This window comes from Stegastes partitus, unplaced genomic scaffold, assembly GCF_000690725.1.
Source record: "Stegastes partitus isolate 25-593 unplaced genomic scaffold, Stegastes_partitus-1.0.2 Scaffold1566, whole genome shotgun sequence".
Taxonomy (NCBI): domain Eukaryota; kingdom Metazoa; phylum Chordata; class Actinopteri; family Pomacentridae; genus Stegastes; species Stegastes partitus.
Window position 1 is genome coordinate 122,276 of NW_007579297.1, and position 19,558 is coordinate 141,833.

A 19,558-nucleotide genomic window follows, 5' to 3' on the forward strand; every position below is an offset into this window, starting at 1 on the left:
AAAACCCTTAATTTAGCGTCATTATTACGTTTTATTACGCAGATACATCACACTTCCTGCATTGTAGCTGTTGTACATGTATATTGTGCAGCTCTAGTCCGTCAACTCGTGTTGTGAAATGGACAATCATTTCACAGTTCTTCTTTTATTATTTATCTCAGCTAACCTCGTGGTATCCTGCTGGACTCAATTCAGAGCTCGTCATGTAGTCAAACATCCTTCTTTCTACCTCGTCAGTAGCTGTTAGCTTTCTGATGGATGCTGCTTTGAAAGGCCAGAAATAAAAAGACACCCTGATCGTCTGACTGCTCATGTTTCTTGCCTCTTCTGACGACGTTAATGAGGAGTTAACTCACAGTGACGACAGCCCAAAGAACCAAAATAAGACCCAACAGTGAACCTGAAGTGTTGCAGAAGCCGATGACGTCATGAAAGTCCTGAACCGATATCGTAATAACTTATTACGTTATGGTTTCAGGACTTTTATTACGTTATCAGCTACTATTACGTTATTTGCATGTCAGACAGTTTGAGGACTCGTGATGCTAACGTGCTGCTCCTGCCCCCCCCTCAGTGGTCCTGAGCCTCCAGTCTACTGGAGTGTGTGTTTTGGGGGGCAGTTTTTTTCAGCGAGCGTGTTTAAGAGGTCCGTCCTCTGCGTGGATTGGCTAGTGCCAGGAGCCCGGCCGGGCGAGATCGCATCCCTCTCCACGATACCAACCAATCCTGTCCCTCCTTTGACCTGCTGGGGGCCGGCTGAACACAAGACTCCGCCCCCATGGGATGATGCATGCATCTGGCGCCTGATTGGAGGGCGCGTCTTTGCCCTCTATCCCTCCCTCTGGCAGCCATCTTTTTTCTGCCCGCGCGAGATGAGACGTCCTGGGGGAGGAGAGGATTTACAGTTGAACTTGTGACAGTTTATGAGTATGAGTTATGAATATACTGTGTAAATTATGACTAGATGTACCAGAAACCACCAAAACCCAACCAAGCATTTATATTCACTATCTAATAAGGGAGGAGCGAGAGAGGAGCGTGAAGTTTAGCAGCTGAGATTTTGGACACATTTAGGGATTACTGGGTAGGAAGCGTTGCTGCCCGGACGTTGTTTAAGATGTAGGGAGGTTTTCCCCCCAAACCGAATTAAAGAGGGAAAAACAAATCAAGTTGGCTCGGTCCGAGAACTTGGCGGCGAGAGAAACTTGATATCAAAAAAACATGAAGCACCAAAGTGTAGAACTTTAGGCTTTTTACGTGTTTATGTGTTTTCGTTTGTGTGCTTGTTTTTTCCGACACAACGGAAATCGTGCTGTCGTGGGTTTGGGGACGGGGGCGGGAGGGCGTCTGATTTGTTGTGTTTTTAGCGTCCTTGTTCCTTTTTTTTTTGTTTTGCGTTCCTGTGAACAACCGGAGCCTTTTTGTTTTTTATTTTATTATGATTTTTGTCGTCGTCGTCGTCGTCGGTCTGACTGATTCTGTATTCGAGGCTCCGTTTTAAAGCAGCTGAGTTTTTAAAAAAGAGGGATTTTATTGTGCAAATTTCAAGCTGAAACCCGTGCGTGTTAACACGTTCTGTTGTGTCTATATGCAGTTGGAGGGAGAGAGTGGGCCGGGAGGGGGGTGAAAAGAAAAAAATAAATAAAAATGGCGTCTGCGTTTTGCATGTTTTGCCCGCCGCCTCTCCCTCGTTCATCCCTTCCCGCCCTCTCTCCCCGTTTTCTCTCTTCTCTTCAAACCATCCTTTAACCTTCCCTCCCACTCTCTGATTTCTGCAAGGGCCTGGTTTGTTTATAATCACTGTGTAAATACAGTGTATGTATAGATATATGTAGAAAAGTGTAATATATGTACATGTATCTAAGAGACACTCATCCTGTGCATTCGGACACGGGAACCACCCCGTGACCTCTGTGACCCCGCCCTTAGTCTAGGAGCAACATTTTTCCTCAGTACTTCTCCACCTTTTAGAAATACTTCCGGTAGCTCTTGATCGTTCATGAATTTGCACGCTCGCTGCCAGCTCCAGTCCCATGGCCGTACGACTGTTTGTGGAGATGGGGAGCGGAAAAAAAAAAAAAAAACGAAGGTTGACGGTAGTTTGACCCCCCCCGAAACTTTTCAAACACCTCCATGATAGTGTCCTTAACGCCTGATCCCACGATGCTGTGAGCCGTCTTCTTCATATCATACGCACCCCCGCGCACGCCCCGTGGTGCGTTTTAGGCTTTGTAACATATCCGCACCGCTGCCGTGTGACCTCAACGCCGCCCTTTTTTCGCTGTGCTGCTTAATTGTCTCGCCATCCATCCGCGACAGTCGTATCTTTAAAAGAAAAAAAAAGTCCAAAAAAAAAAAACAACCCTCTCCCTGATATCTCCCCCCCTCCAGTCCCTGCTCTTGAGATGTTGATTTGTACCTCTCTCTCTGTTGTTTCTCTGTTTCCCGTGTTACTGGTTTTTTGAGTTTTGTTGTTGCTGTTTTTTAAAACTTTTTCGTCGTTTGGTAATTTGCCGATCTGCCAAGCTGGAGTTCTGCACTCTCCCTCGCACACACAGGAACAATTTTTACACAAGAAAAAAAAAAAAAAGGGAAAAGAGGGAGGAGGAGGAGGATACAGAAATTAAAAGATATTGATCAGGACTAAATTATTTATTAACGTTATCTACCCTTGGTGGTTTTAAAATCGTGCCTGCTCAGTTGAGAGGAAAGCCAGAGAAGAGTTGGCGTCGCGGGTTCTAGCGACCCGCGGCGCCGCGAGCCGGAGCGGGAGACCTAGTTATATGCATGTTTCAGTTACGCATTTCTACCATGTACCTACCTGAATAAGGATGGAGCTAGTGTTAATATATGATATTTGCATCTTTTGACATATGAATTTTTCCTCCATCCAGAATGTTGAATAGGTGACATGAAAAATATTTTAAAAAATGCAAAATTTAAAAAAATACAAAATAAAATAAAAAAAAATACAGGAAAAAAAAAACAAACAGACAAAAAAAAAAAAGGATTCAGGAGCCGTAGCTTGGTATGAGGCCCTCAATGTTAGCGTTTTCCCTGCGTTGTAATGATATACTATTGGGCTGCGCTTTCTCCCCCAGCCTTCACGTGGATGCTGGAGTTTTTTTGCATGATCATGATGTACAATGAAATACAACCATGAATTGACGACTATCAAGTGTTTGTCTGAGTGTTAGTTGGTCTTCATCATAGCTTTGTTATTCTTCGAACTTGGATCTTGAAAGTATTTAATAAAAATACTATTTCAGCACTGGTTTGTCCGTCTCGACTCGATTATTTCTTGATGGGTCGCAGGTTTTTTGGGGGGGATTTTTTTGACCGAAAACAAAAGAAATGTCAGATTAGACAAATATTGATAACAAATAAGATCGCAAACATGCAACACAAACAAAACAACCAAGACATTAGCTGCACTGAAGTCCCTTCCAGTTCAAAGTTCTAAAAGTGACATGACTAAACATTGCTTTAAAACCCTGTAGTGTTATTTAAGGTGTGAGTCATTTGCATATTAGGAGTTTAACCTTAAAAAACGATATAAAATAATGCTTTACTCGACTGTAACAAACCTCAAGCTGAGCTCCTGCAGAGTTGTTTATGGAGATTAACCAAACTAATGTAATAATACATCCAGACAGATGTGCTGATAGATGGCAGGAGACACATTAGTAGTGAAGTCAGCACCATGACTCAGCATTTCCACCTTAAAAACGTCGATTCATACTTTTTGGGGTTTCATACGTGGGACTTCCTGTATCGTCCCTCTTCTGGTTCGAATGTGTGGCTGCAATATTTCACTCAGTTGTGGTTTTTACAGCGGGTGAGCTGGTGTGCTCGAGCCAGTGGCGGAGGTGAGGCTGGAAAAAAAAAAAAGATGCCAGGGTCGTTTCAAGTTGCACCTGAAGCTGTTTATTGAGCAAATTTGCCACAAAATCAACATTTTTAGCGGCTGCACCTGCACATGGTACAAAGTGTGCAGCAAAGGATTGTGGGTAGCGAAGATGCTAGCTTCAGCACAATAAAACCAGAGTGATGTGAGTAAACTACAGCAGATTCAGGACCTCGTATAAAACATAAAAACAAAACAATGATCTGTTTGCAACTTTTAAGACATTTTAAGGATTGAAGTGATGATTTAATGAACAAAAACCTTCTCAATGTGTCATTTTGATGCACAGAGATGAGCTTTAAGAGTTTGAAGAGGCCCCCTTTCAAAGTTTTGCCTCCACCTCTTCTGTTCTGGTTTAGTTTTTGTCGTCGCGCCAAAACATTTTTGTCCCCCCTCCAATGAACGTGTTATTGGAAAGGCATCCATCGCCTGGAAACGCTCTCCATCAGCCCCCACCGGGGACAACCTGTGTTTACCCCCTGTGCTTTCTGACACCATGGTTCCTGGACTGATGCTCTGTCAAAGCTCATCCTCTGAAACGACAACAAAACAAAGACTTTTACTTTTCCGTCTGCCTCTCGAGAGCGTTTCATCGGCACAATCTCGTCCTAAAACATCCAAATTTGGAAACTAATGGAGACACACTTTGCGGATTATGTAACGCTGCATCATTGATTAGTCATGCTGAATGTCTCCCCGGCGTAGTCCAATTTTAGGCAGGAAACTGGTTCGTCTCAGGTGACATTTCGCAGGGAGACACTTAAGGACGAACGGTTGTTGATGCGAGTTAAACAAACCGCCGTCGAGTTCGTGTTGCTCTGAACGCAAACAGCTGGTACGATGTGTGCCCTCCGTGCTCGTCTGTCATCGCGCACCAAAGTCAGATTTGAGTAACGCCGCATAGCCGGCAGGCCGCTAGCATCCGCACAGGATAAAACAATCAGCAGCATCGTCCCGTCTTCCTCCTCGGCCTTCCAAGTCTTCCACGGCTCTTATTTTAGCCACAGTGAAGTGTTGAGTAATGCTCCAGCCTTATTTAAAAAGGCTTTCTGCTGTTATTTATGATGGTCCCAGTTATTTTAAGGGTTTGTGTGTGTGTGTGTGAGCGGGCCTGGGATGTAGGACAGCTCCCCCGGTTCCTCTGCTTTCTGTGTGATTAATGAGGAGAGCTCAGCAGTTGGTTAACTTCGACACTCGCGCTTACTTTATCAAAGACACCGAGAGGGAGAAACTCTTGAGGGAATGTGTCTTGTTAGCTCTCTCTGACCTCCGACTCTTTCGGTGTCAGTGAAATTAGGAGAAAAGCTGACCCAGAACCAGCCTCCTGAATCTAAATTACTTTTGACTTTGCCGAGGTCTTAAAGGACGTTTTCGCTTGTCGCTCGTCTTCGCAGCTCGTGCCGGCGTTCAGGATCCTGCGAAGCAAAAACAGCTCATGATGCTCGCTGTCACCCCTAAATCCACCCAGGCTGTGTTCATTTTAACAAAACTGCAAGAACAGATGCAACAAAAGGACCGGATTCTCTTTGTGGCATCTGTTCTCGGACATAAAGGCCATAAAACCAAGAAGCCGGAGAGATTCCTGTTCCAGGAAGCCACCAGTGTCCTAGTTTTCAGCACCAGTTTCCCTCCACGGGGCCGGTGACAGCAGACAGGAGTCTGAATGCCAAATCTGCATCATGAACAGAGAAATGAGACCAAATGCTGCTTTTAGAGCATTTAAAATAATAATAATAATAATTTAACCCTCTGAATCTTAAGCAGTTTTCTTTTTCTCACATTTTTACTCACTGTGGGCTCATTGGTCTGCAGCAACATGAACCTCTATGGAAGCAGCACAACAATGGAAAGAAGTAGAGAGATCCCATCAAATAAAATTATAATAAATCATAAAAATAGGAAAAATGAAATTTGGATTTCTTTAATTACATATTTTACAGGGGCTGCAGTTGTTAGCATCGTTGCCTCGCAGCTAGAAGGTCGCCGGTTCACGTCCCGGTAAGGACACCTGGGATCTTCCTGCGTGGAGTCTCCATGTTCTCCCCGTGCAGCGTGGGTTCTCTCCGGGTTCTCCGGCTTCCTCCCACAAGGTCCAGAAACATGTTGAGGTTAATTGGTGATTCTAAATTGTCCGTAGGTGTGAATGTGAGTGTGCTTGGTTGTCTGTCTCTAAGTGTAGCCCTGTGATAGACTGGTTACCTGTCCAGGTGAACCTGCCTTCACCCTGAGTCAGCTGGGATAGACTCCAGCCCCCCTAGTGAGGATTAAGGTGTAGAGATGATGGATGGTTAAAGTAGAAACAAACAAAAGTCCTGCACTTCTATAGAAACAGCACAACTAAGGGTAGAAGAAAAATCTCAAAAATGTCTCGTGCTGTGTCACAAAGTTGTAATTTCAAAAGTTCAATTTCTTTGAATATTTATTTGGAAAAATGTAAAAATCTATAATCAGCAGGTACAATATTTATCTACAGTCGTCCTCAGATGTATTCATACTGTCCCATTAGAGAAGGTCAAAAAATCACTGAAATAAGCTGAAATTGACAGAAGTGATAATAAATAAAAATGTAATGAATATCATGACATTGCTTTTGAATTGTGGTTCAACAGAAGTATATAATAAAAACAAAAAAAGCAAGCATGATGGGACCTGTAAACGAATATTTAGTTGAACAGTTTGTTTTGTTTTTTAAAATTATTCTTTTCAACCACAATTCAAAAGCAATGTCTCATTCCACTAAAATGTAATTTAGCAAATTTTTATTTATTGTTACTTTTTTCAGTTTCTAGTTATTTGAGTGTGAATTTTGTGTTTTCTTTCATGTGAGGAGATGAATACTTTGGAGGACGACTGTAAGCGCGCACATGTATGACTGAAATCAAAAGGTGTTGGCTCTCAATAAGTCAGTAGCGGTGCAGAATTTTTTACAATTTTTATAGAATCTGATTCGTGCAATCACTTTATTATTGGCAACGTTTTAAATGAGACGTGTAGAATAAAGTGATTTTGAGGAAATATTGGGATTTTTAGCTTATATTTGGTTAATTTTCCTGATCAGGCAGCTCTTCACAGATGAGGAGTTTGAAGGGTGTTGGAAAGCTCAAAATGCACTGACTTTCAACAACATGCATTTCATATCTGACATCCTACAGATTGAAATTAAATTTAGATTAATTTTATTTCAAGGCGGATTTAAATGAAAACACATCGGCTTCAGTCATCCTCAGTCTGTAGCAAATGTTTTATTAGTCACAGAGCTGCACCAAAGTTTAGAATCTAGGAATTCTCTGTGTTTTAACAGCTCCTGATAAACGATGTCATAATAAAATCTCATGTGTGGTGCCTGATTGTCAGCAACACAATGAAGCCGTGGCCCTCGCAGCTCTGAGCTCTGTCTGAATTATCACAACACCTCTGAACACAACAACACACCTGAAGCTGTGAAAAGGGGACGAGGGCGGCGGGAGCAGAGAGGAAAGCACTCTGATGGACGAGGAGGATGGAGGGTTTGGATAAAAGAACCGAGTCAGCCGGACTCTGCTGTGAACCTCCACACACAACACACTCGTGTTTACCCAAGACCGGAATTACCAAAAGTGTTTGAGGAGGAAATAAACCCGCCGGAGCTGTGAGGAGTTCCTGCACACTTTAACTTTAACACAGAAACAGTTTATCAGTTTGTCAGAATAGAGACTCAGTAAAAATGTTCTGCTGCATTTACAAGCACACTGTAAAAAAGAAAAAGGAAAAACAACAGCAGCAACACTGTTCTAGCACCTGGAGCATCAAAAAATACAGTAAATATCATAAAAACCCTAATTTTCCAGATTATAATTTATTTTCCGGCCTTATTTTTACATAATATTGTTTTTACGTCTGTAAAACAATGACATTATCTCAAACATATAATAATAATATCTGTATATAATAAATTATATATATTATATAAAAACTGCTTTTTGACAGGTTACTAATGCTTTAGACATTTTACACTAATACAAATACATTAATTTAACATTTTTGTTGCAAAAACTTCTGTAATTACACCAGATATTCTGAATTTAATAAACATTCTGTGTAAAACTAGAGAGCCGATGCTTCTTTTTCTGTTTATTTTCATTATTTGTCCCTAATTTTACAAATATATTTACACTATTAAACTGAAATTTAAACAAAAAGGAAATATTTGGGAAATCACAATAAATATTTATTTCAAGTCTATTTGTGTCAAAAATGTTTTAAATTATGCTTATTTGTAATTATAGTTTTAATAGTTTTTTAATTTGATATATTTCTGTATTTTTTGCATATTAAAAAAAAAAAGAAATCTCAAAATAAAAATGTTAAAAATCTGTAAAAATTACTTCTATTTTTTTTCTTCTTTTTTTTACAGTGTAGTCTGGCTTCAGTATTAAGAAGTCCTAAATAGGACCAAGACATAATCAACATTCTTGCATTGGCAGCACAATAGAAGCAGCAGATCTGGATTTAGTTTGCCTCCTGTGGTCCATGTTTGGTCTTAAGGGTGGTTCTGATCTGTGGACTTCTTCACGGCAGACATTTTGACATCTCACCTTAGAAAGAGCACCAATAAAATGAACGACTGCTCAGTTCCATCAGGTGTCCCACCTGAGTTTTGGTTTCAATTGGGGGTTTGATGCTCCTCCCCCTCGTTATGAGAATCGTTAGTGCTCCCCCTGACACAATGGGGTTCGTTAAGGTCTTTTGTGGCTCAGGTGTTAATGGCTCCTTAAGGATAGAAGTACCTGGAACTTCCAACTAGTCAGTCAGACCTGATGAAGCCTCTTGGATGAAACGTCTTCAAGGAACTCAAGCAAGTCCAGTTCCTATGACTAAATTACGAGAAAAAAGTAGGGGATGGTTTTGAGAATGGAAGTTCTCAGTCAGATCCACCCTTCACTCGTCATGTACAGTTTCCAAAATACTCCAAAACACTGGGTGACGTCACGTCGTCCTTCTTTTATACATGATGGTCTGTGACGAGGTTACACCAGAGCTACCGGATGGATGAACAACATACACGAGCTTTATTACAACAAATGACTGTCAACAAACCCCACAGCTTGATATCTCTTCTTCCTCTGTGCCATAAAGCTTCATTGTTGTCCAAAAACTATTAATAACACAACAATAAGACACATCACCGGAGTGGGCGACCGCGAGCGGGAGCGCTGTCGTTTATTTTCTGTTAATCACCCTGAACGGGGCTGCAAATTACTCGCAGCGGTTTGTTCATTCATCGCTGACAATCATCCCCAACAAAATGTTCTCCCGTTTGTTGTTAGAGATCTACGTCCCTGAGAGGAGAACTGATGCGCTGTTGGTGGTTTTAATGGGAACTGTTGATAATAACTACATGTAGAAGGACATCAATGCATTCTAGTCCTCAAGATTCACTGGGATCAGGACCAATGGCGCTCTGTCATCAGTGTTGGCTTTGTAACCGTCTCCCAGCTCCATCGTCCAGCATCCAAGTTCACCAAAAACCATTTCTTCCTTTCTACAGACTCTTTAACAACGCCGATGGCCCGCTTGTCCTTCCCCTTCACTTGTACTTGAGAAGCTACGACCGATGATCCCAGCAACCCCACGAACCTCTTGGGGTTGAAGGGCCTCTTTTGCCACTTGCCTCCTGTCATCGGAGAGAGCGAGGGACCAGTGTTCGGTGTCGAGGTCTAGAGTTACGTCCACAACATGCTGCCGAATTCACTTCGACCTCTGATCAGGGAACTTCTCCATCTCTCTGTTGAGCTTGTCTTCAAAGTTGCAAAGTTCTCGTCTCCTCGAGATCGGAGACGGCGCTCCGTAAAGACTTCCTGCTCGTCGTGGCTGCTCCGGGTGCTGAACTCCTGCTGATCTTTAATATTCGGACAGCTGGATAGAGCTGGCGACCTCAGGAGGACGTGGAAATGGTGCGATAGCTGCTCCAGTTCTGTGCATCTCTGCTGCAGTGCGCTAATTTCCTGCTCCAGAGCTCTGATGAAGCCCTCGACTCTCCTCTCGACGGCCCTCTGCTTCTTCTTAATCATCCAAATGAGCTCTGATTGGCTCCTTTCGATTGATGCGACAAGAGCACTGAGCACCTGCACAGTGTTCGATATGTCTTTCTGGCTGTGAGTCCTTCTTGCTGAGCTCCACCTGGTATTTGGACCTTCTGCAGCCTTCCCTGGATCATGTCGGAATCTGAGCTCCATCTCTCTGAGCAGAACCTTCATCTCGTCACACTCGAAGGTCTTTGCCGATGCAGAACCAGCTCTTGTCCATCCTGCAGAACATGTCCAGCAGAACATGGTGTTTCTTGCAGATCTGGTTGTCCAGTGCGTCTCTTCAGCCTGCGACTCTGTGGTGAGGCTCCAGGTGAAGCTCACAGAAAGACGTCTGGCATTCGAGGCTAAACTTCACCGACTTCCTCCCAGTGCAGATGTCGCCGGCTTTGTCTCCATTCCGTACAGCCGATTTATCATTAATGCTTCCTTCCTTTATCCCTCTAAAGTGATCCGACACCTCTTGAGTTGTCATGTTGGTCTTTAATTCGGGTCTCTTGGTGAAGACCTCCTTGCAGAGGGGACACTGGCAGTCCCAGTATCCGGTGATGCAGGCCTTGCAGAAGCTGTGGCCGCATGCGATGGACACGGTGAAAACCTCCAGGTAGATGGAACACTGACGCAGGAAGCCATGCCTTCAGCGTTACATAAACCACATCAGGTGCATCAGTTGTTGTTTTTCATTTCTCAGACTAATTTATTAGTTCGTCTTTTCCTTCCCCGGACACCGAAACATATGAAATAACCCGGATTAGCTCTGTTTTATTACCAGACTCTGACTTTAAAGTGCACAAACTTATTATTTATTGTCACACTGAGACACGGTATTTACTCGTCCACGCAGACGTCCGCTCACCCGAGGGTCTGAATGCACTTAAATAACAAAATGACGCAGCAGTTCGGACGCCATAATGTTTCCCTTTATTCCATCATCTTCACTTTGATCATCACCTGACAGTCCTTCCACCACCTCGCGCTGCTATGCTGCAGATCCAGTTTTAGGCTGAGCTGGTTTAACCCTTTAGAATCTGGCTGACACAGATGTTATAAATACTCACGTGTATTGTGAGTTCTCATTTTGACATAAAAATGGCCGAAGTTTAAACAACATAAATGAATAACAAATTAATAATAATGAAAAAGGGACACTGTTAAATGAATATCTCGGATGTATTTCTACATTTACGTACATCAGCTTGTATTTGGGAAGTTTTATTTATTTACTATTCTACATTTATTCATTTGCTTTTTTATTCATGTGAGGAGGTTCGCATCTAGTTTATGTCCTGTAGATTTTTACAGGATTTGATTTAACATCATAAAAGTTGTGGATATGTTGAAATAAATTCTTGACTTTAATTCAGCTTTAATTACCAAAATGTTGATTTATTTATGTATTTATTAATACAACCATGACTCGATAATCCGACACTAAATGTAAAACCTTCTTCTATGTCAGATTGTCAAGACGGAGGTCCAGATACAAGGAGGGCTTGATGCTAAAAGGCTCATTAGTTGTTAATATTTATCGTTCATAGTTGTTATAATAACTAGTAGGGCTGGTCCCAGTAGAACTTTCTGGTCTCTGGATATTCAGGCCCAATTAATGATGAATATCAGAATATTTGGCGCAGACAGGGGACACTTTCACTCCAGCTGCTGAACATTTCCCCTGTGAGGGATCAATAAAGTTGATCTCATCTTAAATACGTGTTAAATAATTAGAGTTTTTGTCGATTTAAACAAAGTGAAGATAATGTTGTCTAATGAAAGAATGCATTTGTGAAAATATAGTTTTTTTATGTGGATGTTTTTGTTTTAGCTGTTTGTTTGTTTGTTTTGTTTATTTGGGGTCAGCATGTATATGAATACTTTATTCTTGTGTTTTTACTCGTTAGTATCTGTAATTTAAATAGTCTGTAAAATAACAGAAAATTTTCAAAGAATTACAGATAAAAACTGTTGAACAATCGGTTGGATCAGATCTTGGATGCATTATATCATATATGTAAATAAATTATAGTGCGGGGCTGCAAGGTGGCTCGGTGGTTAGCACTGTTGCCTAGCAGCTAGAAGGTCGCCGGTTCACGTCCCGGGATCTTTCTGCGTGGAGTCTCCATGTTCTCCCCGTGCAGCGTGGGTTCTCTCCGGGTTCTTCCTCCCACAGTCCAGAAACATGTTGAGGTTAATTGGTGATTGTAAATTGTCCGTAGGTGTGAATGTGAGTGTGCTTGGTTGTCTGTCTCTAAGTGTAGCCCTGTGATAGACTGGTTTCCTGTCCAGGTGAACCTGCCTTCACCCTGAGTCAGCTGGGATAGACTCCAGCCCCCCTGGTGAGGATGTAGCGGTGTTTAGATACTGGATGGATGGATGGAAAATATGGTGTATATTTAGAAATTAAACTACCCAGCAATGCTGTAATTAATTAAACTTACCTTGACCTGACATTCATGAACAGCTGCTCACGTTTGAATGCAGCCACGATATTAATCATGTAACACAGATACGTATATTTTTGATAATGCTGCTCTACTTATGTACTGATCGTAGTATTCAACTGAGGAGGGAACGAGAAAACAAACAAAAAGTAAGCAAAGAAGGGTAAATGGATAAAAGTTAATGACTCAATACTAAACAGAGGAGTAAAATAAACAACCCCGGGGATGAAAAGTAAAAACTGTTTAATCATTTAAAGCATAAATAAAGAGAATAAACTTCCTTTAAGAAGTGTTGCTCCTGTTAAAGTCGCCCTTTAATGCATGCGTTTATCTAAATGCTGCATTTCATCCAACCTGGTGAACCACCTGTTGACAGATAATCCCTAAAAAAAATCATTAACTTCACATCTTTCAGGCAGATTTCTAAACAACCAGCTACATCCCAAAAGGCTGCCTCAATTACCCTCATTAGAAATCACTTTGGTCTCCAGTTTTCAATAGAAACCGGCCGATCCACTCCACAGAGGGTCCTGATCCCCCCACTTCGTTTTTTTTCAGAGGGGAAACCAGCCGAACAAAAGAAAAGATTAGCGGCGCTCATGGGTGACCGAGAGCAGCAGCTAAGCAGATTTACTTTTCAATTACTTGAAAGCCATAAACGTTCTGTAAGCAATCTTTTGCTCTTTTGTTCTAGTCCATAAAACCCGTGTATCGGCTTCTGTAGGGCTGCACGTCCGGAGAGCTTCAAGTTTCGTGCGGACTGGTGATGAAGGCTTGAAGCTTTGCACACTGGTGTTGATAAAACATCAGAGAAGAGAGACCAACTTGTTCTCAGCAGGTATACGTTTTAATACTCAACCATGATTCTGCACAGTACACTGAGGAACAGCTGATGGCTTTAAACACAGGTGAAGTACATCCTAAACACTTTACTCTGCGCCCCCCCTGTATTTACAGGAACCCCACAGGACCTGCATCGGTCCGACATCAAGTCTGGAGGGAGGAGGCCTGAGTTTATGTACAGGGATATAAGAACAGGCTTTAGGGGGGGCGGGGCGGGGCAGGTCCACAATGGAGAAAACAGCAGTAGCAGGTCACAAGATGCTTCACGACACAATGGCTTCACAGAACATCGAGCACAAGTCCAAACACTTACGGTATAAAAAAAAGAACCGTCGGCGAGTCCAACGGATCACCCTCTGAAAAGAAGAGCAACGTCGCCACCTCCTGGTCGGATCTGCTCAGAGGACAACGGAACGGACAACATTTAACTTTTCTAACTCGGTCTAGAATGAATGCAGGACACGTACTACCTAAACTCTATGCGTCTATCTGAGCTCCCGTCTATCTATCTATCTATCTATTTATCTAGAGCCAGTACAAAAAGGATATCCACGACCCGACAGGCAGCTTCCGATGGCTTTAAAAGTACAGTTTTAAAGGACCCTACCAGTGTCTCGGCATGTTTCAGCTCTTTGAAAACAGGAAGGTATGGACACAACCAGAAAATCAATTGGCAGACTCTTGAAGCTGTCAAAAAGATAAGCTTTGAATGTTTTGAGTTTGGGAAGAAGTTGCTGGGTTTGGAGCGACAATTTGGGCACAAAACCGAAGCGTAGTCATCGTGCAGAGCATTGGGACGAGCAAATGAAGACAAATTTGCGTCGCACTACCAACCACGAGCACGTTCCTGGTGCACAAAAAGCCTAAAATGCATTTATGTGACACAGGAAATGTGACTGAGGTGGTGTGCCATGTTCATTACATCGTACATACTAACGTCTACGAATTACAACTAAAAAGCTCAAAGACTGTACCTATAAAAAAAACATCCCACTCAAAGTAATCCCCTCGTGCAGGGATGCTCTGCTCCCAGTGCTCCTGCAGCACTTGTAACGCTCCCTCGAAGCCCAATCGTGTTTTTCTGCATCATTGTCGAAGGGTGGTTTGAAAGATTTGTACCTCTCAGTAATGATGCACGTTTAGCAAAACAACTAAAGGATCTGACACCTTTGAAAGTCAGATTTTTCATATAAATCCAAACAGGGAATGCTTATGTGAAGAATATTCATTATAAAATCATAAAATCACATTAAGTAGCACTGGGACACTGAATCAGGTTGAAAAAGGTCAGTTTTGATGCACTTCCTTGATGTTTTTTCATCTCTTTTATTACTTCTTTCCAAAATACTCCAATCTCCTCATCGCATTCTGTAAAGAGCACTCTCAGTTTTTGTGGGATGTATTCGGATGATAAGTTTGGAAGCATCATTAGGGATCAAACATTTGGCCTGATTGAAGAGAAATTTGGTGTTTAAAACAGTCAGAACAGCGGTTCTAGAAGCACTAAAACCTGCTGAGTCACTGGTGTGGTCCTCGGTGGAGCAGCTTAGTCGTGGGTCTAAATGAACAACAGCACTTTCACCAGTAAAGGTATAAGACAACAGCTTGAAGAGAAAAGCCCTGTTTGAAAAAGAAATGGGATTGTTTTGTTTAATATAAAAACCTAAGTTGGGGTTTTATCTACATGAATCATCTCAGAGGGACACTAGTGATGCACAGTCAGCCTTTACACTGGATGTTCTGCTGCCTACTTGTTTTTAATCTTCTAAGAACTCACACAGAAGACACATAAATAGGTGAAATTAGCATAGATTCTCGCGTGACCGTCTTCAAATTGTCCCCCCGAATATGTTAACGTCTAACGCTATTGTCCTTAAGATACATGCCATGCTGATTTTTTAGATTTTCAGTGTCGGCAAACGCCCCCCCACCCCCCGATCGGCATGCTGATGAACCTGCCGCTCTGGGCTGCAACTCACATGTAAAAAGCACCACACATCACCCACACACTCTGTCATCCTGCAGCTCAGGAAGCTCTGCCCACACTGCTGCACTCAGCCGACGATTAGCAAACACTTGGGATTCACAACACCGAGTTCAGATTTGAAAATGAGCACACAGACGGCCGGTTTTTTTAGACTTAAGTTGGGAGCATCTTTCACTTTTGTTTGGCTCTTAGAGTTTGCTCTCCTTCCTCTTCCTCAGGCGGTCACATGGCACAAGGTGGTAAAGCCGGCGGCCTCCATCACACCACCATTTGTGTGTTTGTGTGCGCGCCGCCTTTAGCGTGAGCGTGCTGGTTGGCGTGCGAGTGGTGAGCGTGCGCGTGTTTGACCTCGCCGATCTCATTCGTCGGTTGCTGATCGTGCACGCGCTTCAGCTTCCCGTGCGCATGTGTGATGTCATTGTCCACGAGGGCGATGTCATTGTCCACGAGAGTGATGTCATTGTCCACTTGTTGCGTGTTGGCGTGCGGCTCCTCCGGGCGCGCTCGTGCGTCGGTGACCTCGTCGATCCAGCTCCTGAAGCGGCTGACTCGCGTGTAGAGGGCGGGGGAGGAGGGGTCGGAGCAGCCGTAACCCCCGGCAACAACCCCGGTGAGCACCCACCGACCCGTCTCCCCCTGACACAGCAGCCCGCCTCCGGAGTTGCCCTGGCAACCGTCGCCGTGGAGGAGGCTGGTGTCTGGAGGGCTGCCGGCGCACAGGGTGCCGTGACTGGAGAAGCTGTCGCCGTAGCGCTTCTTGCATTGCCATGACGACATGAGAGGGACCCAGGATGCAACGACGGAGTCTAGGAGAGAAGATGGAGGAGACGATTGAAGGGGAAACCATCTGCTAGATTTGGCCGTCAAGCAATAATTTCAGTCAAGCAACAATAACGAGAGTCTGCAGCTGTGTGAAGCTTTACTGCCGACATTTATAACAGCTCTCAGAGTGCAGCTGAGGCTTTCTGTTATGGATATGTGGTGATAAAACAAAGTGCTGCTGCTACATGAAACATGAAGGGATCCAAAGTGGTTCAGTTTCATCTTGCGGAGGACGATAAAATTCAAGGCAATCTATCTGATAGTTGTTACTAAACACTACAAACATTGACCACATGGTGGCGCCAGAGGAACAGTCAGGAAATCATCGGGCTTCATCTTCTGGGAAACATGGAAATCTGTGTCAGATTTCACAGCAATTTATTCAGTCAAGATATTTCTCTACCAACTAAAAACGGGAGCATCAACAGTCCAGACGGAGACGTTTCGTTTCATCGTTTTCTCTCTCCTGTGTTTCTGGTCGTCTCTCTCTACTGTCTGTCTGTAATAAACGATCAGAAGTATTGGTGTGGCCACTGATTATTCATTAGCTCCAGCTTCACAAATGTAAAGATTGGATGCTTTTCTCTGTTCTCGTCACTGTTTTATTGAATATCCATCAAAACCAGCTACTGGAACACGTCACCCTGAGTTCTGGGGATCAGTGATGGATTTTTCTCACTATAAATAGTAATGAAGTGACAGTTTTTGTAGCCCACATTCCCCAAAACCAGCGCTTACATGTCAGAGTTAACCTCTGCAGTCAAAAACTATAAATGACAGGTTATATATGAATAAATCATTGTTCATCCATCCATCCATCCATCCATCCACCTACCTCCCTACCTACCTATCTACCTACATACCTACCTATCTATCCATCCATCCATCCATCCATCCATCCATCCATCCATCCATCCATCCATCCATCCATCCATCCATCCATCTATGACACAAACAGCAACAGGTAGAACACATACCTGGCCCTGCCCATCCGGCGGTAACCATGACGACGCAGGATGCTGGAGTATTTCCTCCCGACACGGTGTCAGCTGTAGGGAGGCAGGCTGCGTTGGTGTTGGGGTCAAAGGTCAGGCAGTGGCCCTTGGAGCTGGGCAGCTTCAGCAGAGCCAGATCGTGTCCTCCGCTCTGGCCCTTGAACTTCCTGTGGACCACCACCTGCTCCGGGCTGAGGCTCCGCTCCGAGCCCCCGACTCGCACCACGTACCTGGACGGGTCGCTGCCGACCCTGGAGGAGGAGGAGGAGATAGATTTAGACTCGTGCCGGAAGACGCCTCCGGTGCAGATTCATCGCTCAGCGTCGGACTCACCTGCTCACACAGGATGCAGACGTCAGGGCCCAGCAGGGGCTGATCAGAGTCCCGCTGCAGAGGGGACCGTCGGCTTCCTCCTGGGACTGGAGCCACACCGACACCTGCCAGGGCCACGTGGACCTGAACAAAATTACATGCATCTTTCTTGTCAGTTTTGAGTTCCTAAAATTAGAGTTCTGTTTGTTGTCTCCTCATGCACATTAAATGTTTATATAAGGAAGGAAATGCACCGTAGAAAACTTTAAATTCTTCACAGCAGAATGGGAAGCAGCCAGTGAACATAATATTACTGCATGAAACATGGTTCAAACTGCCCCGAGACATCAGAGCCCTAAAAGCTGTGCATGTCGCTTCATGTCAGTTTAATTAAATCTGCCATGTAGTCGAGCTACGAAGCGACGACTCGGTGAACGGATCACTGTTTGTCTGAATTACATACAAGCACATGAATAATGAGTCTGCATTAAATTATGTATATAAACACGTTTGTTCTCAGAGAAAGAAAGAAAAAAAAAAACAGAACTCAACCAAAGTGAGTTGAGCTGACGACTAATTTTGCGACGCTGTTTTGCAGAAAGCCTTGAAAATCTAGTTTTAAAGGAAAACGTCACTGATTTTACACATCAGAGTTTATTTACAGGCAATTTGCTGTGATACAGATTTTCTTGTTTAGTTAAATTACAGATAACGAGTAAAATCACTGCAAATGAGTATTCTATGTCCACATAAAAAAATCTGTGTTTTTATAAATGATAATTTGCTCTTTTCCAACATCTCACAATACTTTTAGTTTATTTAAATCCAAAAAATATTCTTGTTTTACAGATATTTGACATTATTCAAAGGGAAAAAATATCTATATTAGGATTGAAATTGTAAAACAAATTGTAAATATTTTCTAAACTGTTATTTTAGAGATTTTCCCTCTTCTGATAAATTACAGTAAATTATTAATGTACATCACTTTAATGAATTTTCCTGTGGAAGCATGTAATGGTACAAAGTTCCAATTAGTTGCCATGGTGATGGCAGCATCATTAGAGAATCTTCGGCTGCATTAGAGGCAGAGGAAGATTGTGATTTTTTTTTTGTCAAAAAAAATAAAAGACAGGAAACTAAAACTAAAGTCTGAATTTTTTACAAATGAGGTATTTTGTAATGTGTGACTGTAAAATTACACCATAATACTGTATTTAAATCAGCTTAAAATCCAATTATTTTACAGATATTTGCTTTTATTTTCACAGTTTTCACAGTCTTTGAACACTGCAGCATTCCACCTTTTTAATTTTTCTGCTCTTGTTTCTTTATAGATGATTTTTTTTCACAGTGTAACATGCACTCTAAACTCTTTCTGTCTGGCTGTATTTCCTCCTACCTGAGCGTGCTTTCCTCTCCTCGGCTCCTCCTCTTGCCCTCCTCCTCCTCCACCAGCTTCCTCAGCCCACAGCTCTGCTCCTGGGGTTTGACCGGAACCACCGACGGCTCCCGCGGCGCCACGTCGCACCTCACCCCGGCGTCCTCCCTCCGTCTGCAGCCCTGGATGCTCTGACCCAGAGAGGGACACTCCCCCAGGAACTCCTCCTTCCCCGTGCACCTCACCTGGTCCAGGTGGATGGGTCCCTTCCCCTGACCGAACCCTCCGGCTGCTACCGCTCCACCGCTGGAGAAGAAACGAGAGGATGGGATGCTTTGGCGCTATTTGAAATAAAAAAATGTAAAAAATCTTTACCCGTAAACGTTTACCTGTGTCCGAGCTGTCTGCACACGACGACCGCATTCAGGTCGTTCCAGCCCGAGTCGCAAATACTTCCCCAGTCGCCATGGAGATACACCTCGACTCGACCCTCCTTCCTGCTGCTGCCACCCACCAGACGCACCAGGGGACCTGACAGAGGGAGAAAAAACTCTCATTCATATTCATGCCTGCATCCTCGGAGTCCGGTCTACAGTGACAGAACAGAACATGGGCTGATGGTGTTAAATGTCAGCCGGTGTCTCTTTATTCAGACGCTGTTCTCATGTCAGTGGACTGTGTTTGTGTCGACAGGAGAAACCTCTGGAGGACAGTAAACACATAGATAGATAGATAGATAGATAGATAGATAGATAGATAGATAGATAGATAGATAGATAGATAGATAGATAGATAGATAGATAGATAG

The 19,558-nt window shown here is 43.3% G+C and overlaps 2 protein-coding genes across 14 annotated transcripts in view; one reads left to right on the forward strand and one right to left on the reverse strand.

The window, feature by feature from the left end:
• Positions 1 to 3,274, forward strand: part of LOC103371333 (calcium/calmodulin-dependent protein kinase type II subunit gamma) — a 39,860-nt gene extending 36,586 nt beyond the window's left edge. For all 13 annotated transcript variants that reach the window (XM_008300617.1, XM_008300622.1, XM_008300618.1 and 10 more), the window contains one exon: positions 575 to 3,274. The gene's annotated coding sequence lies outside the window, so the exon portion shown is untranslated. The remainder of the gene's footprint in view (positions 1 to 574) is intronic.
• A 6,981-nt stretch (positions 3,275 to 10,255) lies between these two features.
• LOC103371337 (neurotrypsin-like) overlaps positions 10,256 to 19,558 on the reverse strand; it is a 22,656-nt gene continuing 13,353 nt past the window's right edge. The window contains exons 9-14 of the mRNA XM_008300634.1: positions 19,140 to 19,281; positions 18,772 to 19,056; positions 17,391 to 17,513; positions 17,040 to 17,308; positions 15,505 to 16,046; positions 10,256 to 10,588 (exon numbers count right to left, since the gene is read on the reverse strand). Coding sequence (XP_008298856.1) covers positions 10,256 to 10,588; positions 15,505 to 16,046; positions 17,040 to 17,308; positions 17,391 to 17,513; positions 18,772 to 19,056; positions 19,140 to 19,281 — 1,694 coding nt within the window. The remainder of the gene's footprint in view (positions 10,589 to 15,504; positions 16,047 to 17,039; positions 17,309 to 17,390; positions 17,514 to 18,771; positions 19,057 to 19,139; positions 19,282 to 19,558) is intronic.